At 34.9% G+C, this 27,801-nt stretch overlaps 2 protein-coding genes and 1 long non-coding RNA gene across 5 annotated transcripts in view; 1 reads left to right on the forward strand and 2 right to left on the reverse strand.

Moving 5' to 3' along the window:
- LOC126926830 (A disintegrin and metalloproteinase with thrombospondin motifs 3-like) overlaps nucleotides 1-27,801 on the reverse strand; it is a 305,556-nt gene that overhangs the window by 233,223 nt on the left and 44,532 nt on the right. The gene's annotated exons all lie outside the window — the stretch shown is intronic.
- Nucleotides 1-27,801, reverse strand: part of LOC126926817 (uncharacterized) — a 54,557-nt gene that overhangs the window by 9,534 nt on the left and 17,222 nt on the right. The window contains exons 1-2 of one of the 3 annotated variants that reach the window (XR_007714907.1): nucleotides 14,162-14,280; nucleotides 10,843-10,913 (exon numbers count right to left, since the gene is read on the reverse strand). The exons of 1 other annotated variant lie outside the window; for it this stretch is intronic. Coding sequence is in view for 1 of the 2 variants with exons in the window: in XM_050743205.1 (XP_050599162.1) it covers nucleotides 14,162-14,180 (19 nt within the window). In the remaining variant the exon portion in view is untranslated. Of the gene's footprint in view, nucleotides 1-10,842; nucleotides 10,914-14,161; nucleotides 14,281-27,801 lie in introns of those variants that run through there. One more of the 3 variants, XM_050743205.1, reaches the window with a different exon arrangement.
- On the forward strand, nucleotides 10,628-13,608 carry LOC126926877 (uncharacterized). The gene is made up of 3 exons (XR_007714981.1): nucleotides 10,628-10,686; nucleotides 10,765-11,075; nucleotides 13,188-13,608. It is a non-coding gene; the product is annotated as an uncharacterized LOC126926877 (long non-coding RNA).

A 27,801-nucleotide genomic window follows, 5' to 3' on the forward strand; every position in this document is an offset into this window, starting at 1 on the left:
GAAATAAGACACGGGTTTTCCCTGACGCCACTTTACGATATAAATAATTAAACTTTTTCTCCCTCGTATATGGAAAGCTTAAAATACTTTTCCTGTATTATCTATGCCAAATCTCCTGTCAATTTCGTTACTAAAATAAATGTTACAGTTATCAGCAATAATCGCCTGCACTCGACTATACGTTTCTTTAATTAAAAATTTATCAAAGCGAAGTCTTCGATTCTTTAAATTCTGCAAAATTTGATGAAACGCGCAATGACTCGAAACTTCCGACGAGTAATGTACGCGAAAGACTCTGTATACTCGTTAGGTCGTTCCTCAAACGAGAAACAGATCAAACTGTTCGCGTTCGAGTCAAACGTAAAGGGAAAAGATTAAATTTCCTAACTTTCCGTCGATAGGATCTTCATCGATGTTTATGACAGTTGACTTCTCTTAATTAGCGAAGCTTCAAGCTTTCGATATTTCCAAGTTTCAATAATTCTCATTCTCCGTTCGCCTTTCAATGACCGTTATTAGCGTGAGCGTGTGTCAATAATCAAAGCGAACGATGCTCTTTTGAACCTTCCTTTCCTCTTCCATTTGTCTTCCTTTTCAGAACGGAATAATGGCTAGATCTACTTTACTCGTTGCGCTGATTTAACGAGTGCGTGTTTATTCTCTCTTTATTCTTCGTCTGCTTCTGCCCTCGCATCTGTTGAACATCGATTCGATTGCTGAACTCGACTGTGTGATTCTCCTATCAGGAACGACATTTGCGTCGGAATATACATGTTACGGTCGTTCTTTAAAATTTTTCTAAATTAAAAGTTCCTTAAAACTCTCCTAGCTGCAAAGTTCTTCTCCTGAAAGAGTCGCGGTAAACGTGGATATCTGACGTTACGCGTTCGTTAACGAGCTTCTCTTATGTCAAATATTACAAAGCAACGATTTACCCAAAATATAGAAATATCTTCCGAAATAGCGGACTCATCGTTAGATTATTAGATCGCGGATGTTCGTGCATTTGTGGGAATTTTAAAAATGCAAAAGTCCATGAAACGTTTAGGAAACGTAGAGGATGAAATAAATCTTATCTATATATATCTTGAATATGTTTGTGTATGAATATCTTATGATTTGTGTGTATGAATATCTATATCTTTGTGTATGAATATGAATATCTTTGTGTATTTGCTACGATATAATTATTAAAAAGAAGAAGAAACTTTCAATCATGAGAAAGATGGAATATAATGAAATATATTCAGACATTGAATAAAAATTTTTATTTTCATTTCGGAAGATGGAACGAACACGAAATATGCAGCAAATTTTGCGAATATTTCAAAATGAAGGAACTGCGCAAATATAAATATTTGCAAGTTAATTGCACTTAATATGGAACACCTGACTTTAAAAGCTTCCCAAAAACAGAAATATGCTTTTCTTTTCAATTGCCTTCGAGAAATTAATAAGTCCTTTCTGTGTCGCTTTATAAATTCTTTTAACATCGATATTACGTTTTTTCCTAATATTAAATTCTAACAATTTCTTACAATTTTTCAGCTGAAAGTTGTATTAAAATAATTTTGGCAACTGCTGAAAATTGTTGAAATTGTTGCACCAAGAGCGTAATTTCTGGGAAGAAAGGGTCGATGAGAACTCAAATCCTTCCGGGACTGCTTTGCTCGCTCTATTAAACAAACATGTTTAATGATAAATCATGCAAAAAGTAATATTTTTTACGTTCATTATTTAACACGACTCTCAGAAAAATTTTATAGGCTGTCAAACGTAACAATCAACTGCATTCGATCAACGCATGCTTTCATTTTTAAGGAAATGTTTCATTTATTATTTGCGTTATTACTTTAATAAACGTTTGCTATACCGTTAACGTTCATATCTATAAACCAACGTTTACTTACAGCTTTACCCTTACATAACGTCAATCTTCGAAAGAATTACGGATTTTTATTATACAATATATTAATCTTAGTTATTATAACGTTAAGTTATTAGCAAAATTACAAGATTGAAGTTACCAGAAGAAAAAAAGCGAGGTGTTCGTTTCCTCTTTTACAAATATAGAAGAGGAAGGTTGCTTAAGAATGATTAAAACGTAAAATGAAATTCTAATTAAATAAACGCCGTATTACCATTTTTCTACTATAGTTTCGAGTAAATTCCGCGCACTAATCGTATTTCTCTACGGCACAATAATAACATTCTGTTAATCAGCCTTTGAAATGTCACCGCAAATGTTCCATGTGCAACATGACGTGTATTCCGTGATAATTTTCTTAAACTATATGAAGTTAACGTTTATAACATTCTATAAAGTAATAAGCAAACTAAATGAATAGCCTTCATCACGCTGTATATCCTGTTTGCATATTTAATATTAATATCAAAGCTTCCATGCAAAAAGATGTTGTATTTTGCAAGCGTATTTTATTACCGAGTGCATAATAATTCATTAACAATCCCCACGATTTATCGTCACAGTACGAAAGTACGTTCAATAATTTACATTCTGTTTTTACACAGCCTGTTGTAGCTATACTTTGTTTTCACGTATTTCAAGTAAACATATCATCGATAAATACACCAGTACAAACGCTATTATATCGATGCAAACGTTAAAACATTTTCATCATGGTGAAATGTATTTGGTACATCAATTTTAGCGAATTCAATTAATGTATGACGAATGTTAAGCATTTACTTTGATTCGTTGAGTTTTAAGAATGAAATTAATTAAAATTTCCTTCAATCAAGGTAGATGTAATTTTAACAGAAAATTCCATTAAATTTCTATAAGTATTTCTAATGGTTACTCTTATGCCTATAGATAAAAATTAAAAAGCAAACTATCCTATAAAAATTAACAGATAAGATTATTTTTTCCTGTTAATTTCTATGCCATAATTGCCTCTTCGATTCCCCATTTCTCTACGATTTATTCGTCTCGTACACAATTTTAACGTAATATTTGTAACAACAGACAGAGATACTTAGTTAGATTTAACACGATTCTTTTTTTCGCTTTTGTTAAAAAATTATTCGCAGACCGCAGCTCCTCCTTCGATAAATTTTAATTCTCATTACGTGTACGTACATAAAACGTAGCGAGTACGAAACAATCACAGAATAACGTGATCTTCGATGAGATGCGATGTTTTAATAAGTTCTGATAATAGATGCATCATTAAATATGTAATTGGAAATGGTTGTTAATCGCGAGCATTAAATAATAATGTAATTTGAAAATAAATTAAATTCGATATATTTATACCGAATATATTAAAGACGTTTTAACATCGACATATTCAACATTTACTACTATTTTCCAGGCACAATATCTTCTTGTCGTTACGTATTTGAAACCTCCATAATATCTGAACTTATTTTAGCGGACACAGCAGTATGTAAAAGTTACATTAATGAATAAAAAAAAAAAAAACAACAACAAATCGCGAGTATCTTCGTTAACTTACAAGATACGTATTATTAAATATCCAAAGAACAATTCTAAACAATTTTGCAGAAATAACATTCCAAACAAATATAATACTTATTAATTGATATATTAAATTCGTCGGATGCAATTTTTTAATCGCACATGAAACAAACGTATATTTCTCATTTCGTTGAATTGTTTTCTACATTTAAATTATTCCTGGATAGATGAGAATTATACGAAACTCACGAAATAAGGAAATAAGCAAAATAAAAAGAAAAAAAGAAGAAAAAAGAGAAGAAACTGGTAGATTTCACTTATCGTTAAACTTATATTCTTAAACCAAGTTAAACTTAGTTCGCCATCTTCGTGATATTACGCAATTCAACAAACTGTCAGATGCAAATACAACGTTAACATAGAATTGTAACGATAAAAGTTATATTCGAAGTTATGGTAATCTCTTCTGCTATGACTCATCATTGTGCAACTGTAACTTATACCATTAACAAATCTGTATTTTCAGCCACGTTTCTAACTATAATCGTACATTCCATGTACATAAGTAATGTCCACATTGAGGAACGTATAACGCTTAGTTAATAAATTCGAAACCACATTGTTCGCGTGTAGTCCACACGAACTATATTTGAATTGTGTTAAAATGGCAATTTGTAAATTTTATACGTCATATCGAAGGGATTAAGGATATTGAAGGAGAATACATAAATATTCGAGTCGCGTACATAAGTCTTAATATTATAATAATAAATAATAAGTCATAAATAAGTCATAAATAAATCATAAATTTTCATAATCTTAGTACGTTATTGATCTACGATATAGTAAAAGTTCTATACAATAAGTAATAAGCTTTATACAATAGCTCGTGGTTGATAACTCCGCGTTAAATACAATTTATGGCAACAAAATTTTATCCTATTCTAACAGTTCGTGGAAATAAAAATCGACGGACTTATGTAACTTCCAGTTGGCGAACAAATTAACGCAAGTTTCCAACGAATGAAACGCGAATAATGGGCCAAGGAATTTCCGACGATATGAAGGAATTAGGTAACGTTGTCGGAGAAGAGTGCGCGAATGTAATACAATACTGTAGTATCGGAAAAAGGATAGGATTAGGATGATTTAGATTTGTAAAATTCTCCTAATGCTATTTATTAAGATTAATAAAAATAACAGAGATTAATTGGACAGAGAACGATAAATGTTCAACTTGAACTAAAACACAAAAGTCTTATTCCGTTCAAATCACTCTCGCAACTCTATAACTAACAACTCGATTTCTCTACAACGCTAGCAACTCTACAACTCTCGTCTTCGGCATCTGCACTCGCACGCTCTCGCTTCTCAACTCATACTGCACGCCTTTTGCATTCGTTCTCGCTGGCGTCTCAACTAACTCTACCCTTGGCGTCTCTTTGTCTTTTCTCGTCCCATCGAACACATGTCCCGAAACCCCGTGGCCAGGGTCACGCAGGCTCTTTCCACAAAACTGTCCACTTGAAAGGACCGACGACACATTGATGTACTCGACGGCGCCACGGCTCTCGCCACTTTGTATACGGTTCGGCCGATACCTTGGGCCTTTTGCCCACGATACTACAATACCTTGGAAAAGTAAAACGTTTCTTTTAATAATGTAAATGGGCTGAAAAATATTGCGGCAGAAGCGAGCAATTACTGATTCTACGTGAAAAACCGAGTGGAAAATGTGGAATAAAATTTGTAAAAATTTCAGTACACCGGTTAAATCCTCAATTTCGATCCTCGGATGAAAAAAAATTAATTGTAATAAATCATACCAGGTGTTTTTCCTATCTTTCTTATTTTTCACGTAGAATCACACTCTGTGTTTCTATTCGATCTATTGGCCAAAATCTATAAAATTCACGTGGCGATCAACGTATCGATGCATTCTGTCAATTAAAAAAAGAAGATATAGCTTAACGTAGAATAATCTTTTTTATTGCGATAGTGATGGAAATTTCATTATCGAGATTAATCGTGAGCTTGTTGAAAGTCTGATCGGCGCTATAACGAAAGAGTAGTTAGGCGAGCGGAATCACGGCGTGGAATGGAAAAGCGTGAGAAAGTAGTCTCATAATGTAATTAATGATCGAGGAATCGAAATTCTGTCGTATTTTACAGCGAGGATAAGAACTACTCAAGCGACAATCGAATGTCACTTAAGCGCTCTGGAGATGGAATCAATTAGTACTTGAGTGGCGTTAATTCTTGCGCGAATATCAATTCTCGCAAACTATTCGAAAAATAAGGATTAAAAGGTTTTTACATAGGGAAGCGTAGGATTGAAGCTTAGGATTTAATTTTGACGCGAATAAATGAAAGTTTAAGAATCGAGATATAATTGAAATAAAAGTAGGATCGTTAAATTAAAAAACGTGAATAATTCTCAATTTTTGTCGCATATGAAGTATAGACACAAGTCTTTCAAATAATAAAATATTTAACCAACGTTAAATATTGAACTATAACGTGAAAGTAATATAAATGTAAATGAATATCGAACATTCTGAATTATAACACCAATTAATCGCATGCTAATTAATATTTATGAATCATAAGCGAAACACGATGGAAAATCGAAATTCGATATATATATTTCGAACCGTAAAAATAAGATCAGTAGAATGAACATGAGTTGGTGTACACTAGTTTTTTATTAAATGAAAAATAATTGATACGAATAGTAATAATAATAGGATATTTCTTAATTAACTTTTTCATTAATAGATATTATGTTTACATATATACAAATAAATATAATTTTCTACAAATAATATATATGTTATCAATTTAGGATATGAGTATAAAATTTCTCACCATGTCACAAATTTTCCCGAACGTTATTTTTCGCATTTGAACTTGCAGTTGGATACTACGACTATATTTCTTATATCTGTTTACAAGTTTAATAAAACTATTTTACGCTATGGCTTCGCTTGTTACTTACGGCTTCTTCAAACCAAGCGATTAAGAGATGGAATAAAGCTGAAATTACGTGATATAATATGCGCGTATACTTCGTGTGCCTGACATTGCGAGCATCACACTACTTACAAAGGAGATTTTACCTTGTATAAATCATACTTTTATTTTGGCAGCATAATAAATTTTATCCGATTACTTGAAAGCTGTTTGTATTCCGAGTTATTAAGCATCGTTATAACAACGAATGGTGTTGATAATTCTCTAATTTATTTAAATTTCCAAATTAACATAAAGTGTTACGTAATCATTTTATAAATGTCTTAAAACGTTATGAATATTAGTTTATATGAAATCTTCCCTTAGAGAACGTGGGCAGATGAATATTAAACTTTGATGGAACGCATCTAACGATGAAATATTACATATCTATGAAATTCATCTAAATGATTAAATATCAGATATCTATGGTATTCATCAAACGATTAAATATCAAATAATATAAAAAAATATAAAATAACAGTTAGCAACATTTCGATATTATGGATTAATTGAATTAACTTTTAAATCGAAACACAAACGTGTTAACTACAACCTGCGGATTAAAGCGATTACAACTTTTTCCTTTTTTTTACTTTTTTTTTTTTTTTGATAGGAAAACTTCAACCAATACTTTTGTGTAAGCCTGTGAGGTAAGCCTCGACTTCTAAACTAACTTCGTAAGCTATAGAACTAAAAGAGCATAATCGTAATGTGATACGAATAGTCGGAAGAAATTTAACATTTATTTAAAAACTATATATATTTATTTAAAAACCGCTATATTACAAAGTCTTTAACTATATTTTTATGAATCTGTATAATTTGTTAGAATTTTAAAAGGATACATATATATATGCAAGCTCCCTAGATTTCATGTAGGATAGGGATTCTTTTTGTTTCGCGGGTAGCACGACAGGCTGTGTTTCACGGACAGACCGATCTTCCCTTGTTTTACGGACGACCATTTTAAGAAGCACGTTTTTCCCGAACGGACGGACAGAGAGTTACATCAGAGACAAACAAGGTTACGGAATAGTTATTTAAGATTTTAAAGACTGAAGAAGAAAGATCGGTAGCTCAGGACGTTGAAAATCGATTCTCAATTTTCAGGTAAACATTGTACTAAAGACTTGTTATTTCCCGTTTATATAATTATTGTTATTTATTGTTATAAACGCATATTAATTGTCGTTTATTTTTGTATTTTATTATTTACTTCATAATAAAAACTCGATTTTCATACTACAGAATCGATCCCTGAATTATCACCAAATTACGATCTTACAAATCGATTTTCACTACGCCATGCCGTTAGAAGTGAAGCTACGTATCGCCATGAACGAGAACGCAAGGGGGAGAAAATAGAATGCATAAGAATCCATAAGAAAACCAGAAGATGAAGTATGTGATGTCTTTCCTCCAGAATATCAAGCAAGAGATCATCGTCCGCGATTATTCAGTTTATCGATAGTGAAGAAAGCCGCAAACAGCTTAACCAAGGTAAGCCATTACAGAAACATTGCACTCACGATGGATGACGCAACGGCAGCGTCATACATCGGTACAAGTTTAAACTTCGTGTTTCGAGATATTTACTTAGAAGAATCGGAGATCATCCCCACAAGGAAGATAAAGACCGAAATCGAAAAGCCCAATCTTCAAACAGAAACATTATTAGAGATCTTCCAGAAACAAAACATGCATGAGAGAGAAGGCACAGACTTTGTCATAAAACAATTTGATGGAACGCAAAAAGCCACAGATTGGAGTATGAAATATTCATATTTCACATACGCATCCCTTCCATACTCTAATATGAGTATGAAACCGAATACGAAAAATACGAAATCCAAACTGATGAAAAAAGGATCAAGAATTTGAAGAAATATTTGGGAAAAACAGCATCAGAATGGTACCAAGCAAATCTGCTGAAGGATGAAGAATACAACTGGGAAAATTGGAAGGTGGCAGTTCAAAAAGCTTCTGGCAATAAAGGTTGGTCTGCAGTACGATACACTTATAACTTTAAATACATTTCAGGTTCATTCACTGAATATGCCATAAAAAAGGAATGATTAATATTGGAAGTAAGGAGGAAGACTTCTGAAGAGACAGGGATAAATCTAATTGTTATTGGATTACCCATACACATTCAAGATAAAATCGATAAAGAAACAGTACAATCAACAAATGAGTTAATCGGATTCTTGGGGCAATATCAGACGAAGGGAAAAAAAACACAAGGGAGTAACGCAAGATTGGACAGAAAGCCAGAGCCACTGTCCAAGAAACAACCTTGTGTGATTTATGAAGCACTGAATTTCCCAGGTCGATTTCACCCAATAACAACTCACCAAAGAAATACATGCACATACTCATCGATCATTTTTCAAGGGCTGTTTTTATGTCCACATCGAAAACACAACACACAGAAGATATCATAAAACTTATAGACTCGACAGGAGAAACTGATTCCATAAAAATTATCCTTGCAGACCAATACCCAGTAATGACATCCAAAGAAATTCAAGAATATAGGAGGAAAAGGAACATTAAATTAATTTTCACCTCGACAGACTGCCCATCCTCCAATGGACTGAACAAAAGGGTAAATCAAACATTAGTAAACAGGATCAGATGTAACTCAGACAAAAATAAGAGAAACTGGACAAAAATCACAGAAGAAAGCGTAGAAGAAAACAATAACACCAGACACAGTGTAACGGGGTTTGCCCCAAATCATTTACTGAATGGAAAAATGATTGAAATCGTCCCTAAGGAAATAATGGAGAATAAGATAAACCTAAAAAGAGACAGAGAAGAAGCATTCAAAAACTCAACAAGAAATTTCGAAATCAACAAACAAAAATACGATAAAAAAAGAAGAGAACACGAATTTAAAATCGGTGATATGGTCTTCACCCATAACGGAAAAAAAATGAATAGAAATAAGCTGGAAGAAATTAGGAAAGGACCTTTCATAATTCTAAGAAGGATTTCAAACTCCATATATGAAGTGGATAACGGTAATCGGGGATCTGAAGGGAATCTGTTTCACTCCCCATTCGAGGGGCGGTGTAAACTCCCTAGAGTTCCTGTAGGATAGGGATTCTTTTTGTTTTACGGGTTGCACGACAGGCTGTGTTTCACGGACAGACCTTCTTTTATTTTATGGACGACCATTTTAAGAAGCAAATTTTTCGCGAACGGACGGACAGAGAGTTACATTAGAGACAGACAAGGTTACAGAATAGTTATTTAAAATTTTAAAGACTGAAGAAGGAAGATCGGTAGCTCAGGACGTTGAAAATCGATTCTCGATTTTCAGGTAAACATTGTACTAAAGACTTTTTATTTCCCGTTTATATAATTATTATTTATTGTTATAGACGCATATTAATTGTTGTTTATTTTTGTATTTTATTATTTACTCCATAATAAAAACTCGATTTTCAGACTACAGAATAGATCCCTGAATTATCCCCGGATTACTATCTTACATATATGTACATATTTGTATATATATATATAGAGAGAGAGAGAGAGAGAATGTTACAAGGAAGTAATCTAAAACTCCGTAAATTTGTAGTACATGTTTAATGAGAGAAGTATAAAATATCTGATAAGCGTAGATCCAATAATTAATCCTATTTATTTGATATACCGTACTTTTTATTTAACATTTAAATCGAACGTTTAAATCGAACCCTCGATAGAATAGATAGAATAAACGTGTCCAATAAAATAATCTCGTCCATCATCTGATTTGAATCCAACGAATTTTTTTTTATGAATACACATAGAGAGAAATCTACCTATTGTGGACACACGTACAAATCAATAAATAATGCATGTCGTGGAATATCGGCTACAGAAGGAATAAATAGAGAATTATGTATTATCCACAGATGGCAGTTATACAGTGACTACGAAAGGTATTTAAATAATATGAATATAAATACATGATACACGTATTAAACTTGGTATTATTTAATGGTACTTTCATACGATTATAAGGATTTGATTTGAAATATAAAAGCTGATAGGAAAACGGTTCATTGGAAAATATGGACACGCGCAAATATTTTCTCGTGCCCGCAGTATATTAAAACAGAAAGTCAAATATTTGTTATGAATGGCGAAGGATATTTTTCTCTTCTTCTTGACCCAGCAATTGGATTTCATCAATATTATATAACGTTGATTAAAATTTACTTTTCTCTCGAGTGAGTACTATAAGATCACAAAATGACATAGATCTTTTCTTTGCAACTTGCTGAATATAAAACTGCGTCCTTTTACAGGCAACCATGTATATTCCAAGCGTGATGAAGGGATTAGATCATCGTATCGTAAATTATGCTTACTTCCAACCCCAAAGGCAGACTTTCTATGTGCTTGTCTCTTTGCTTCGAGGGCCAGCGAACTCTTCACTCTATATGACAGAAACAGCCTAGAATCCAGGGGGAAATTTGAAAGTCAATCAAGGAAGGAACTGCAAGATGGACAGAGCAAGGTCTCGTAGAAATGTATGTGAGATTCGTTTCTCGCAAATTACGAGATACGGAAACGTTTAAAGTCATCTACAGGCGGAAATCTGTTCAAGACAGTCGCGGTAATATTTCGACGTTATATTTCATACGTTAAGCCAGCTATTATTTAAATATGTTCTTTGAAATTAAGTAAAATCAAAGTAGCTGAAAAAGTACAGCTGATAAAATTACGTTCAAAACGTGAATGAACAATAATTTTTACTTTCGTTACGCTGTTGTTATCTATTATCCATTATTTCTTATGGCAAGAAATGGGAACGTGCTTAATTTACGATAAAAACGAGAAACAATACGTAAAATATTTTTCACGATAAATTATTTTCATATTGTTTGAAATAATTGTACGCTTCCGCGATATAAGTGGCGAATGTAATTGAACAAGAATCATTTTTGATAAATGTAACAGATATATACCGTATATATATGCAAAATATATTGTAACGTGTTAATTCATAAAGTTACGTAAAATTATTGGAAATCTATGTACGTAGGTATGTTTAAATATTTCATTCATGTTTTTATTCCATTGAATTGCAAGTTATATAAAATCATTTCATTAATAGTATAGTTCAATGATATAAGAATTGCGAATTAAGAATATTGTTTATTAGTGATATAAATAATTAAATTAGTAATAATGTATACTTAACACGTTCTTGTATTTTGTTATTAAGGTAGAGTTAAATGGTTAAAGAATTAAAATTATTTTGCTCTTCTTTCAAAATTATTTCAATCTCAATCTCATGTTTTAGAAGGGAAAACTATAATTTTTGTTCTTAAAACATATCATCCCCTAATAGTCTGCGTTCGAATCATGATTATTCTAAAAACCACTATGATTGTGTTATTGAAACAACATCATCAACTAGTTTCTTAAACTATGTAGATGCTATTGAAACAAACTACGTACATGCATAGTAAGTTTATATGAATATTAAACATAAGAAACTTCGTTTGACTTGATTTGGCTGAAATCAGCTTGTCGAAGTGCATCATAGAAATAAGTCACGTCGATCAAAGTTGTAGCGCAATATCTATTAGACTGTCATTAAAGTCATCGTTGATACATTAATAGATGGTATCATACAGTTAAACGACATGTCATAATATTCTTTCATCTAAACCATAGTAGCAACAGACTGTTTCCTACAGACTAGAGGTATTTCATGGGACGATCATATAAATTCTTAAATACAATAATGTATAATACACATACGTACATACATGAACCAAGTCTGTAAGCATAATCTATAGACTATAATAAATACGTGAAACATTTTGAATTCTGTATTAGATTTGAAGAAATCTCGAATAAATCAAAAGATATTAAATACTACAAAACTGTGAGCATTATTAAGGATTAGGATGTGATATATTGAAAGATATAAATATAATTTATGAATAGTTTCAAAGATGAAGGTGAAAGAAATCTGTAACAAGAATTAGTCCCTTAAGGAAACGTTAATTACTTTGTTACTGTAGAAACACTTGTGGATTCTTCGTTATAAAACTAACAATTATCTTTCATCTAAAGGATATGTTATAATACAAAGATCCTTAAAATTATTCGATGGAATATCCTATTGATATTAATGCTGATTACCTACTTTTTAACCTATCATTTACAAAGAACAGTTTATTTATCGAAGCTATAAACTTTTTTGCCCGCTTCAGAGCTTTCATCGACGATTTATGACGTACATGGTGCAATAATGCCTAATGCGATTCTCTTTAATATCCCATATTGCATACATTCTCGTACCGATTACACAAATTGTTTGAATTCAAGAAACATGAGATCACTATACCGGTATAAATTTGTTATTTACTTGATCTGAAATATCCTTTCAAGTTTGAAGTGAAATTGAAATTCTTTCAAATAATCTTTGACTTAATATATTCCCTATTGATATTGATTCGATATTGATTCCCTAAATTTAACTGATTTTACATGTATATTTATTTTACGATTTAAGCATTACATGTTAGTTTAAGTATCATTTACATACCAGCTACTTGAAATCCATTTAATTTCATGTAACAACTAATTACAGAACAAGGTTTAACTTTTACGCTAACTAAGCTCAAAATGTCCATGAAGCATGATTTGTTTCTGGAAAGTCATTTAACTATTTTAACTAACGAAATGTATAACGAAAACTATCGATTTTCAGAACTTTATAATATAATGGAATCGTTTTACATATTTGCGGACAAACAACACAACACAGTTTTCGTCTATGAATACGAAATAAAAAATTTAAATAAAAATTATATTAATCCTTTCGGTACGAGTTGTTTTTTAACATCGATAGTACGTATAAAGCAGTAAAGCATGTGCGTGACCTGAATACATTTCCGGTCTTTTTATAACGATTGTGAACAAATAATGTAAAACTATAACTTCAAAACTGTAACGTATGTTTCCAGATAAAGAAAATAATCACAGACTTCGCTGGATGCATAAGCATTCATAGACAACATCAATGGAATTTTTTCTGATGAATATGTACTTCTCCTGTAGGAAAGTATGAGATGACTCGTTTGTTTGTAAGAAATGTTCAAGAGCAGTTATGAAATCATTTACGGATTTCACTACGTTTTACATATTCGAAACTTTCCATCTTTGCATTTCTTTTCTGTCTCCCCTTTCTCGTGAATACTTAAATACATGATTTTTTCAAATGCAATAAAAAAAAAAAAAAATAAAAAAAAATGCTAATTCGTATATTACAAAACTTCACAAAAATAATCGTAAGAATCTGTTCTATTTTTTCTCGTATATTTCCTTGTTTGGAAAAAGGAATAATTTATGACTTGTAATTTGTAAAATTACGCTAAAAATATCAGTTTACTTGTACAAGATGGCCACCATACACATATTTGTCACGTTAGAAAATATAGACCTAACCAAAGAGGAATATTACACATTACAAGTTAACGTACATATATATGTAGTATCTATTTACAAGTATCGCAGATTACCTCTTGAAAAGTAAGAAAACATAAAGACTAAAGTAAAGTTGTAAATCTAAACTACAGTTCAAGTTATACAAGGCATGCAAAGCTTCTCTTGAAACGTTAGGTGCGTACTTCGATATACAATATAAAGAAACATAGCCCGCGAGAAAAGCTATATAGTACATACCATACAGATCCCTCGCCATAACTTTGTCAATATGCGCAACGAAATCGGTAATTTTCGCGCCACCACTCAAACACCGTTTCTCTCGCTTTGGATAATTGAATCAAATTCAGATCGTCCATGTTTACCCCCTCACATAACTGACATCGGCCGTCCGTGGATCCAACGGAAGGATTTTGAACGTTGGAGAATGCGTAACGGTGATTGGCTATTGAGCTCGGGGGTCGATCGTATAAAGGGACGCCGGGTCGCAACGAGCCTCACAGTACCGCTTCGACTGTGAACGCGATAGGAATTGGACCGTTTATTTTACAAAGCTCATTTATCTTTTGCAACAATTACATTCGAATGTCTTTTCAAGCGCTAACGACATAATCGACGTTTGGTAAGCGATTAGTAACTGCGAATTCGTAGAATTCGTGGATAATTCTCGAGCTGTTTCGTGCGTACGCGATATTAAGTGGCACGCAAACAGGTGCACCTATTCGCGTAGCGCAAGAAATGTATCACGGAGGTCGTTGCAGGTAATATCCATCGACAGACGGGACAATTCGGGTGCACGATCTACGCCTATGATTGTGCAGTAGGGCATACTCTTCTCGACCACTTGTCTGGCGCCAACCACCACTATTGTCTCGCGAAGGCCAAGCTGTAAATCTTCGTTGCTTATACCGTTTTCTTGGTGAGTGTTAATTTTTTACTTATTCGATGGTATAATAATACCGTTATTACGAGGTAAAAGTTTTTGGATGTGTGATTTCTTGATTGAAGAGACGCTATCATTATTAAAAGTTTGAATATCCCGCCACTAGCGAGGGAAACATAATACAGAATGATTCTTTCATTTGCTTACATTCGATTTGTTAATTTTACTCTTATTCTCCTTTTTAATTCGTAATTTAATTGTGAGGACATATGCTATGGAGCAATTTTTGTTACTTTTAGCATCGTTGCTTTATTTGTTAAGACTGTTGAGCAATACGATCGTTTACTTTATTTACTGCCTTGTTTGCTATTATTTTACTTTTAAAGACAGGTATTTTGGAAATATAAACTTATACATATTGGTATAATATTGATATACTTGAGATAAGCTCGTTTATGCTGTTACTGTTTAGGATCGTTTATTCATTAAGGTCATTGTAATCATATGACAACGAGAACTAGTGTAAAATATATAAAATGTATAGTTCTATTTTAATAATCAATTTTTAGTGTCTTTAGCGAAACGAATTGATTCGTATTAAAAATGTCGTTTAGTGAATAGGAAAATAGGACACTGAAGGTTTAACTAATTTAAAAGGATTTAGTTATTGAAGATAGTACTTGCTGAGCAAATGGATCGCTAAGTTGTCATAATGCTACAAATGATACACGCTTGTTAAATGAAAATCCATCGACTTTTCATTTTTCCATTTGTTTAAGAAATATGTTATCCTATTAGTTTATTCCATTAATTTTTATAATGATATATGCAAACAAAAGTGTATAAATAATAATATGCAAATAATTTTTTAACTTAAATGTCACTTATTTAATGTTTTATAGAATGATATAAGTATACTACTGATAAAATTAATTAATCGAGAACGGAATTAATGCTGTTTATTGTAATCAGAAAGAAAATGGATTAAGGAGCGAGAAGATTTCGAACGTAGCGAAATTATTTGTTGATTGAATATCTTCTCCTACCTGACAAGCAATGCGGGTTATTACAAGTAGTTTTTACTTAATTTCCAATTAGTTATCGTATCTATAAGGTGTTGTCAAAGTTTTGGTACATAAATTTAGCTTGCATCGTATTGTACCGATTTATTTATATATCCTTTTTTATATGATTTATGTTATTGAGCTAGGATTATATTAAATTATTAATAAAATGAAAGAAAAATGGAAATTAAAATTAAATAAAATAGAATTGCATTAAATAAGAAATAGAAATAAAGTCGAACTAAAGCAAATTCAATTAAATTATTTCTTTTTACTTGCCTATGGGATTCTGGGATTATTAAAGTTCCTATTACGTACTCGTATTCCCGCTAATTCTTAAAATGAATTGACTATGAAATGAATGAGATTATTTCTCCGATTATATTAAATAGGCAATATCAATTACGTGTAATTGAATACATTATTCGAACGTTTTCTACAGAACTCTTGTTATTAATACATTATGGAAAATTTGAAACCAATTCGATATATATATATAGGTTGCAAGGCATTTATTGCAAACATATGCTTAACGAAAAATTAGTATACAATATTAGTAGTAGTCTCAAACATACAAATAATCGCAGTAAATGTCCTGCGACTCTTACATACATTGTCATACTCGTTTGAAATTGTAATAATACGTTAATCTTGTCACAGTATCGATAGGATATCAAGATATTCTTAATAATATGTCCACAAGGAGTTTGCAGGGATATTCAAATATTTTCGCGAACCACTGTAATTCAGCACAAGAGCAGAAAATTCCAGATTTTTTAGTTCTCGATCAGAGTGAATGTTTATACAAGTAACATTCGCTATCTGTGTCCATATTTACCGAACATTTCTATTAAACCTGCGCCAAGCTCGTAGAATGCCTCAGGTCGTATATGAGATGTCAGTTTTATCAAACGAAACGGGACCAGCTAATGTTTAATCTCGTAAACTGAAGTTGCCAGCAGAAAAGTACGGCTCTATATAGTAATTGGTGAAGACCGTGAAACGCGAAAGATGAGAAAGAAACAAAAGGCGGGGGATACGACGAATCATGGCAATCCATTTTATTTTCCAGCCATCGATTAACGGCCAACGTTTAATTTCATTTCTTTCGCAAAACTCAATTAGAATCGTCGCGACAATCGCTAGAAACCGCAGGCAAATCTGCCAACGTATCGATCGTAGCGGACGCCAATCCCTCTGCGTTAAATGAAATAACGAAATTCAAGATGTAAATTTCACGAAACTTTTCCTCTCGCATTTGTTCGCCAGTCGATGCTTCAAATACTACAGAATATAGCTATTTGCTTTTTGCTGGAAAGCTGAGCGCTATTTCGCTTATACGTGAAACAGCGAGAATTAGGTATTTCAAAGACACTGTCTATGGAAATCGCTGAAAATTCCAGCCATTTAATTTCACACTGACCTACTCCTGTTTTTTAAATACTTTAGAAGAGGGCGCTACTCGTTACCATTTTATATAGCCATGAAGCGCTTAATCCTCGAAGGAGGATAATCTTAACAAGATACATCTCGGAGAGATGAATAGATATCGGAGATGAATAAAAGTTTTTCGATTCTTCATATTTGATTTTTTAAGTAAAACTTTCCGTTGATCCTGGCTTGAATCTTCTACTTTTTCGTGCACCCAAATACTTATTATTAGATGAGAGCGATAGGAAGGTTTTTCCTGTTTCGCAACATTAAAGACAGCAGGAAACGAGCTAATAAAATTGAAGTCACTTAGCCCTTAATATATTTAATATGAGTAATTTTTTAAATATAGCCATCTATTAGCGTGCGTTTGAACTTTGCGTTTTTCTTTTTCGCGCACCTGAACGTTTTTTATTAGACTGAGTGGGACACGTACCTAGGAAGCTTTCCGTGCTTCGCAACTTCAAAGTAAACAAAGGACATTTGACAAAGTCAACAAGCGACGAGTTAATAAAATTGAAGTTAAGATAGACAGAAAGATAATACGTATGTAGTACCTCTGTGGAAGATAATATAAAATGGAAACGTATTTGACGCAACAGAAATATCTTTCTGCAAATATAGGAGACGAGGAATCAATTTAGCAAAATAATTAAATAAAGTTATTGACTCGCGAATTACACGCATGTAATACCAGATAAAATAACTTTAATAATCTTTGTTTCTTATATTCTCGTGAATAATAATTCTTTAATCGATAGTTCCATGGATATTTAGAATAATATCTACAAATTATTTAGAAATGCATAAAAATCCACGGTTTGTTTAATCGTATAGATACATACATAGATAGGTTGAAGGTTTATTTTGAAAATTCATTAGAAACCTAAGAAGTGAATTTACGAACTGCACAGGCGGATAAGTTTGAACGCGAGGAAGAGTGTGGTTCTTGAGTTCGATGATTTTTCCAAGTAACAGTCTTAATTCACGTGCGAATGTTAAATTGGAAATCTTTTAAGCTTTACGCAAATTATACACACGGTTTACACAATAAATATTTATAGAGGTGAAAATGATCTTTAAAACAATCCTTCGTATTAAAACCAAATATTTGAGTAATTCTTAAGGCGAAGATCGCGTATACAAACATTGAATATATTACATAGAGGAAACGTTGCAGAGTAACGTAAAATAATGTTCGTGATACAATTAAAGGCCGCGTTTAAACTAACAGTTCGATCGGGAAAATTCATTACCTTTTAAAAATTCAAATCCAATTAAACAGAATCCAACGAAATTGAATTTCCGCTTAAAAATCTTGTACAAGCCTTTAAAAATCAACGTATGTACCTACTTGTCGCTCTACAAATCCTCGCCGCTATAAATTTCCCTGTCTTAAAAGAAGTAGAAGATACAAACTATATAAACCACATAATTTTTATCGCTTTATATCACGTTGCTATAATACGTTTTATATCACGCGTAATATAGTTTCTCAGCCACAGTGGCGTTACAAGGGCGAGACCATACGTGTCTTAATGGCGTTGTTTCGTTGATATCGAATAATATCGCGCATCGACGATAGGCGACGCGAAAGAAACGCGCCGAGCAAAATCTCAAAGAGACGCTGACAATGCCTTCGTGTAACGTAAGGGATGAAATGAAAAGTCGAGAACAAGTCTTTTTTCCTTTCCTCGTTCTTAGTCAGTTAAGAAGAAAGCGAGAATGGAAGGGACAGCAGCCATGAAGTATGTACGTTTTCACGTCGGTGCCTCTCATTGTCTGCTGCAACGTTACACTGCGTTTCGTTGAAGATACTCTAGTATTGCGAACCTTTATGGTCAAAGCACGTCGAATAGCCATCAAGCGGGTGTATACGACCTATTTGTGACCCAACAACTAAGCTCGATATTAATTCTAGACCCTTGATCCTTGGCCAATGAGTTCACCTGATTATCGTAATTAAGCAGTTATGATTTTAATCGGTTTACGAACGCTTCGATTTTAAAGTAGGATCGGATATCAAGAACAACAGATTTTAAACTGTCGGATTGCATCCGACGGGACTCGTATTTTCTGCTTCGTCGATCCCGTTTTTATCGATGTTTTGATTCGAAGTTTCATGAACATTGCAGATCGTTACGTTGTCGATTATGATAAATCCTGTAAGAATATATTGTATAGATTTGTATTAACATAATGATACATACATAATGATACAAATATTACGCAATACGTGTATCGTACGTATTTCACCTGGATGTTAAAATCAATGGAATTGTGTTTCTACTAGAAATCTTCGTCTCTGACGTATACAGTGGATAGAAAGGCAGGAAATTTGTGAGATAAATTATAATACGTATCCGAATGTGACAAAAACGTCTCGTATAAAAGCAAGTGTTTGTTTATTAGGGCGAGAGCTGTGCTTAATTGCGGAAAAACAGACGCGCGGAATATCTCGTCCGTGGGAATGTACGAACGGTATTGTGTTGCGAAATAACGCATTCGTAGCGTCGTACAAACGTATTGTGTCGTGAAATAACTTGTCCGTGGCCATCGTACGGGCTGTGTATATGCAATGTCGTGAGATATCTGTACCATAATTGCGATGCGGTTAAACGAATATATTCAATGATTTCATCGTCTTTATTGCATAATTAGCTAAAGATGTCGACGGTATTTGTTGATGTATTTTTTATCTTGGCCTAAAGAGAGAAATATTAGAAATTAGGATTTCCAGTAGTTTCTATCCTATGTGATGATGTATCGATAGATGGATTAATTACAGTGGATTAAACAGAAAACGATGATCATTGAACTCGAACTTGATCTTAAAGCAGTCGTGCGATATGACAACTCTCGATTTTAGCGATTCTTCACTCTTGACTCTCCGGTGGCTAACTGACGATCAACGACTGTGATGTCGAAATATTAGGTCGTTCGAAAAGTTTCTTTCGTTTTATAAGGAAATAATGGATGCACAACATTTTTCGTTTTATATTATTTTATCGAATTACGTATGATCCATTTTGTTCTGTCAAAATAGGTTTCATGTTGTATGAAGATGCATCGTTGTAAAAGACGTGTCTGTAAAAGAAAAACACAACCTAATATATTGATGGCCGTTAGGTCTATCGAAGTTTTCTGATCCTTTCGGTTTGTTGGCATTTCCGCTTTATTGTCTATGTTGTCTGTATGTCGGCGATGATTTTCGCGGTGCTATAATTGAAACCAAAGAAGCCTCTGAAAGAGGATCGTTATGCCGAGGCCTAATTGTATCTCTCGCAGGACTAAGGAAACTAAACACTAGAGAGAAGATGTAAAGTTTTGTTTGAAGTGAGATCCACTTCAACGGTATTAATAACTTTAGAATAAGAAGAAGTTTCGGTGAAGTTGAACCGAAAAATTTGATTTCAACGCAAATCAAACGCTGGTTGGCCGTGTCAAACACGTATCGCCGTATCCACTGTTTTGGTCCGGTTATTTCATGCGTGATGACTGACACATATGCAAAATTGAAAGTCCTTTACAACGTACGTACACAAGTGTCCCGTGTGCTTCTTATCTCTCCTTACGCATAAAACGCTATGTGTATATTTCGAAATATGAGAAACGGTTGATTTGCTGTACAAAGTGCAACGTCACATAATACAAAATGAAATTTATTTTCTTACAACTGAAACGGAGACTCGGTTTATTATCTGTGATTTTTATCGAAAGGTATAACCATACCAGATATAACGTTACAGAATAAAATACGTCGCGAAATACCATTACAGCGTGCTTGGTTTTATTTTCTAATCTTTTTATCCTAACTTTGTCATTTCGCTCGTGCGTGTGCCTTGTAACGTAACGGTAGTAATACAGTTTTTACGTTCACTCGTAGCTTGCAACGTAGTATACTTTATGTTCAGACTGCTGGCCATAAACTCGATTTACAATAATTATCCTCCCTCTTGCCTTGTATTCTCGCTTAATCATACACACACACGCAAAACCTTATTTTTATTATTCTTTTATTTTATTCTTTTTTTGTTATTTTAGCCTCAGTTGCGATATGTAAAAGATTCTTGTAATTACGCTCCATCTAAGTGTTAGCCTTATACCTCTAACGTTATAAATAAATTCTTAATATCGAATCGACATCGCAGAAAAGGTAAAATATGGAACACTCAGATCGGTTAATAGAACAGAAATGTAATTGTTCGCAATCATCGAGATCCGAGCATCAAATTGTTTGACTACTTGATGATCTTATTTGCGTAAATATACAAAGAAAGACAGACGTCTGTCTCAGTGTGGTTCCGATCGTTCGTGATCTAAATTCAGACCTAAAACTGTAGGTTCATTCTTCGCCATGAGTTTCATAAGACAGTCGCTAACGAGCTCGCTAACCGAAAGGTCTGCGACTGCGACCAAATGCTCTGGAACCGTACGACTTTTAAAACGATAAGGATCGACGACGACGAAGACTGAAAATGCGAAATATATATGTCGGCTAGATGATAGGATTGGGGGTGGAGGTGTTCGATGAATCTTCGTTGATATTGGCCATCGATGCGGTGTAACAATGGTAGAGTTTATTGGCACAAGTGAGTGGTATTACAGCGTTGGTAATTAATCACAATGTTAGATACTCGCGGCGTTATGACAATGGCCTCGGGTCCGGTAACGAATCCGCGGTCAACGGGATGTCGAACGTGTATACTTCGTGGAAATCTGTTATATTCAGGTCGCCACAGAACAAGCACTACGTATCGGAGAATTACTTGTATCGTCGTTAAAATCGTACGATAGAGTGTCTCTCCATCACGGTGACGCTGTCGAGGAAAACTACGATGGGTGTGTCTAAGGGCACCGGATCATCGGATTCGCGGAGAAAAGTCTTCATTCGGAAAGTGAGGGAAATTGGAGTTACTTAGTTGGAGGAAATAGGGGAAGGGTGCTAGCCGCCCTTAAGAGAAAGTCGCCATCGGGCCGCGTCGTTCGTGAGAAAAATAGACTTCTCCAATTTTCCCGTAGTTGGAACAAAGGTTGTTTGTCGGTTTGAAGGACTTTCGTTAAATAGATCTTAAGATTTATAGCGGGTCCTCGGGCTAGCCGAACATGTACTGTGGAGACGCATCAACATCTGGTAATCGTCTTACTCGAAGCATAGTCTGCGTGTGGCGAGCCACGGGACAGAAACCATTGAAACGTTTACCATCGTTACCATCGTTTACCATCGTATAGAGTTACTTCCTGCCTTGGTTAAACAAAACGTTCATCCCCTTGACCGCGACTACGTTCGGCGACTGGTTGTCGCCTCGAGCCCGAGCTCATTATCATAAATCTCGAATAAGTACAGTCGGATCGAATGACAACGGCTTTCTTAATACGGCTATGGTGAAATCTAAATTACGGTACTAGGTGTCTTCCCAAAGTTCCGAGGGGAAGGCTCCGGTGCTCTTTCATCTCCGACATATATATAATGCGTTCGTCTAATAACGCACGCCCATTCGTACGGTAAATACGTGAGGTTATTTGGTGCAGGATGTGTAGATGTTTAATAGTATATTTATTAACAATTCTCGTTTTCGACTCTTTACGTACAACTCTCGATTCAACAAATGTTTTCTTGATCCGATTCGTTTCTTTTTGTCGCCCTTTAATATCCCCACTACGCACGCGGTTGGTAGGCGTTCGCGACCATTGTTACCTGACGTTTGAAAACTAAAATTCCTTTCTTTTTTCGCCTCTGAATATCCCCACTACGCACGCGGTTGGTGGGCGTGCGTGACCGTTGTCACGTAACAACGGTCGCGGACGCCTACCAACCGCGTGCGCAGTGGGGATATTGAGAGACGACAAAAAGAAAGGAATTTTATTTTTCGAACGTCATTTTCGTCCGTGACCGTTTACACGTGGCAATGGTAGCGGACGCCTACCAACTGCGTGCGTAGTGGAGATATTGAGAGGCGACAAAAAGAAAGGAATTTTCCTTTTCGAACGTCCTTTCGTCCGTGACCGTTTACACGTGGCAATGGTAGCGGACGCCTACCAACCGCGTGCGTAGTGGGGATATTGAGAGACGATAAAAAGAAACGAATTATCGTTTTCGAACGTCACTTTCGTCCTTGACCGTAGACACGTGGCAACGGTAGCGGACGCCTACCAACTGCGTGCGTAGTGGAGATATTGAGAGGCGACAAAAAGAAAGGAATTTTCCTTTTCGAACGTCCTTTCGTCCGTGACCGTTTACACGTGGCAATGGTAGCGGACGCCTACCAACCGCGTGCGCAGTAGAGATATTGAGAGACGACAAAAAGAAAGGAATTTTAGTTTTCAAACTTCATTTTCGTCCACGACCATTGTTACACGACAACGGTCACGGACGCCCACCAACCGTGTGCGTAGTGGGGATATTGAGAGACGACAAAAAGAAAGGAATTTAATTTTTCCAACGTCATTTTCGTCCGTGACCGTTTACACGTGGCAATGGTGGCGGACGCCTACCAACCGCGTGCGCAGTAGAGATATTGAGAGACGACAAAAAGAAAGGAATTTTATTTTTCGAACGTCATTTTCGTCCGTGACCGTTTACACGTGGCAATGGTAGCGGACGCCTACCAACCGCGTGCGCAGTGGGGATATTGAGAGACGACAAAAAGAAACGAATTTTATTTTTCGAACGTCATTTTCGTCCGAGACCGTTTACACGTGGCAATGGTAGCGGACGCCTACCAACCGCGTGCGCAGTAGAGACATTGAGAGACGACAAAAAGAAAGGAATTTAATTTTTCCAACGTCATTTTCGTCCGTGACCGTTTACACGTGGCAATGGTAGCGGACGCCTACCAACCGTGTGCGCAGTGGAGATATTGAGAGACGACAAAAGGAAACGAATTTTCGTCTTCGAACGTCATTTTCGTCACGCCTTTTTTCAAATATTCGTTGTAGGGATTGTAGGGATATCGATGACTGGTTAGGCCTATTGGCACTTACGCTTCGATGTTATACTTGTATCGACGAAACCGTTGGAAGGTTTTGTTATCGCAGCTACATACGTAAGTGTGTAACACAGATTAACCATCGTACCTGATTAACACTAACTCTTGACGAAATGAATAAGGGCAAATGCACAATTTTAAATCGAATTTTCTATGTCGTTTCGCCGGGCTTGGTAAGATTAGCGTTGAACAAGGACAAAAGGCGCCTTTATCCGTCTAACAGGGCATTCTCTTGCCATTCTCATATCGCATCCATTTACACGGTAACGTACGACCCTCGTACTCTGTATCTCTATATCTTTATGGTTATTCCAGACAATGCCAACAATAGAAAGAAAGATTGGTTGCTGACGGCTCGTAACGTATAGCTGGAAAAGTTAGAGTTGCAGAGAGCAACTTGTTAGAGTAGCGGCAATATGGAAGTTGTACTCGCACAGGTAAACTTGGCCATGTAGAAGTCTGGGCTGGGTTAGATCGTGTTCTAAACTCGAGTTACAGAGCTAAAATAACGTATCCGGACGTGTAGATGATTCGAGTTAAAGCAAGCATTATTTTCACTTATAGGAGGCAGCGAAACGAAAGGAATCAAAGAAAATTGTTACAGCCTCGTGCAGGTTTTTGAAGTCATAGGGGCTCGATCGTAAAACAAAATTCGCCGAACGAGCGGGTATTCTATTTACCTGATAAAGTTAAATATTATCGCCCGCGCTACAAAAGAAAAAATCTATTATCCATTTGTTCCTATCTCCACCATTTACATACACCGTTTTTGCAACGGTAAAATTCCTTTGCAAATCATTTTTTAACGAAAACTACGAACAATGTTTTCCGCGTTACTCTGACGCGCTTTTAATTCGCCGTGCTTCATGCGGCTTTTGTCGCAGCCGCTAGCATTGAAATACGTGTCGCGGAAAGGTCGTAGTTGAAGCTGCGCAATAGTAAAGGAAAAAAGGCGCGATATCGGTTCATGTTGTAGGCGATTCGGCGTAAACGCGTGGGAGAGATACCCTGCAACGATTGCCGCGCTTTATTAACTAGCGTAGAGAAGTTGAAAGCGAGAGAAAATTTCAGTGACATCGATGAACACCCGGCGGTATGGAATACGGGTCACGCTTATCCCGGGCATCGATTGGAATTACTCGCACGAGATACGACCACGGATAAACGTTTCGAGGAACTTTTCCGTTGTTCCCAGCGTCGTCTCCTCCGATTTGCGAAATCTTTCGTACTTTTTCCGTCGATGTAACGAGCGTAGTTTCGGTCCAATTGGAACAAGGGTCAAAGAAAGGAAGCTTTTTGACTCTCGATGGCTCGCTAAATCGCGACCTAGCAAACAACGAATCAGCTTACGCGGAAATGCTGCATTTATGCATAAGAAGCGCGCAAGCCAATTTCTTCGAAGATAACTACGTTCAATTAGCATAGAATTAATATCGTAAGGTCGGAATTTTTTTCCTTTTTATATAAAATGAAAACTGGTATTTTTAACGAGACTTTTTACTCGAGCAGAAAGAACGAGATTGGTTGTTGGTTGAAGTAGCAATAACGATGTGACGAATATCATCATTCGTTCGTTTCACTATTAATTTGGTGACGTTTTAACGACCAGGTATACCGGTTTCATGTTCTGTGCGAAACAATCAGATTGTGACGCGTATACGTGTGGGAAATGTTTAAAGATTCGGAAGATAAAAGAAGCGAGTAATAGAATTTAAGGATGCATAGAATTCACAGAATATGCAACGATATATAGGACATTCAAAGTATAATCTTCGTTAGGATATTTAAAAAGTACGACAAATATCTGTCCGGGTTTTAACACTTTAGTGTGACCGTAAAAATATAAATATTCGTATATCCACAATGTAAATATAAAAATTTCAAATAATATTTCTAAGTGATGTGGAATAATCGACGAGGAAGTAACAGTCGAAGACTGTTTGATGTACCCTCCTTGCGTGTCAGTATTGTTTCATAAAAATGAATTTAAAGGAAACTATTTGGAAATTGAGGTGGAAGATACCCTAAACTACGATAAAAAATACACACGTACACACTATTTATACATACGTACTGAGAGTGTTCCAAGGATGAAATGTTAAACAGCTTTGAATATTAAAATGTTAAACAGCTTTGAATATTAAAACTATTTTAAAAATTAGAGGAAAATTAAGCCAGCTTACTGCTATTACTATTAGGACCGAGTATTAAGAACCAGATGTTACTAATCAGATGAATAATGAATGAACGAACAACGCAACGACAAGAACAAATTCTTTTTTTCGAATAAAGTCATCACACACGCGCGCGCTTGTACGTTCACCTGAAGTATATAATAATTTATTATATTAATTAATAAGCCTATATACTCTACAATGATATAATTAGTTAATCGTTGAGCGTGGTATCGCAGAAAATGCGTGGACGAAACGTGCAAGTGCATGTTTATGCTCGAACGAGAAACTAAGTTTATCGAATAATTGAAAATATTCCGCGAACCTATTCCATAGAATTACATAAAACGTGGCTTTAGACGTTATAAAATTCCTTCTTCTTCTCGTCTATTCGATTTAAACCCGACTTTTTCGCGCCTTCTTCTCGAACGACAGTAAATTAGAGTTGGAAATATTTAACGTCTCAAATAAATAAATAAATAAATCTAATCGAAATTCTGGATTGCATGATTGTGGGAATAATTTTCCCAAGTATTGAAAATTCAGGCAACATAAAGAGCTTAATACGTAAAGGTCGAAAGAATGATCGAAAAGTAAAATAGAATTACCTGTCTGTATTATTTATTCCCGAAACTAATGAACTAAATAGAAAGAGAATGAAGGTGAATTTCCTTTTGAAATTTTATCTCGCATGGGCAAATTACTCTATACTTTGTAGTACGTATACAGGAAATTCAATTTTCATTTAAATGCAGTGCACGTAACCTCTGGTCTATCGAAAGGAGAAACCTACCTGAAGAGTTCAATTCTGCCATGTGATATTTAGACTCATTCTTCTTTCATACATTTTTTCTATATTTCCATTTTAACCTCGTTTCTCCTTTCCCCGCTGCCGATAATTTCGCGTTTCTGTCTCCTCCAATGTTCCATCTGTCCACGGGTGTGTACGGGTGTACGGGTGTCTCGTAGAATTTGAATTTCAATGCGCCGACAATGAGTTACCTACCTGCGGCTACTTCATCGTCCTATTCGAGAGAGTTTACGCAATAGGTAAATTTCGTTTGTTTCGATAAGTCGGTTAAATTAGAAGCGATGCATAATAAAATACGGGTAAAATGTTTCGGGCGAGAAAGACTCCGTGGAACAGCGATTAACCTTTCGCGATTGCATGTAGATTCGATGACGAACTCGAAGATTCTTTATATCGAATAACCTTTGAAGCCACCATCTATGTTTATTTGTTAAGATTCAGATTCAAGTGATCGACCATTTCTGATTTCAAAGAGATGGGGCTTGGCTTTCTTATTTAGAAGTTTTACATTCGATCTTATGTACGAAG

This window comes from Bombus affinis, unplaced genomic scaffold, assembly GCF_024516045.1.
Source record: "Bombus affinis isolate iyBomAffi1 unplaced genomic scaffold, iyBomAffi1.2 ctg00000059.1, whole genome shotgun sequence".
Lineage (NCBI taxonomy): Eukaryota > Metazoa > Arthropoda > Insecta > Hymenoptera > Apidae > Bombus > Bombus affinis.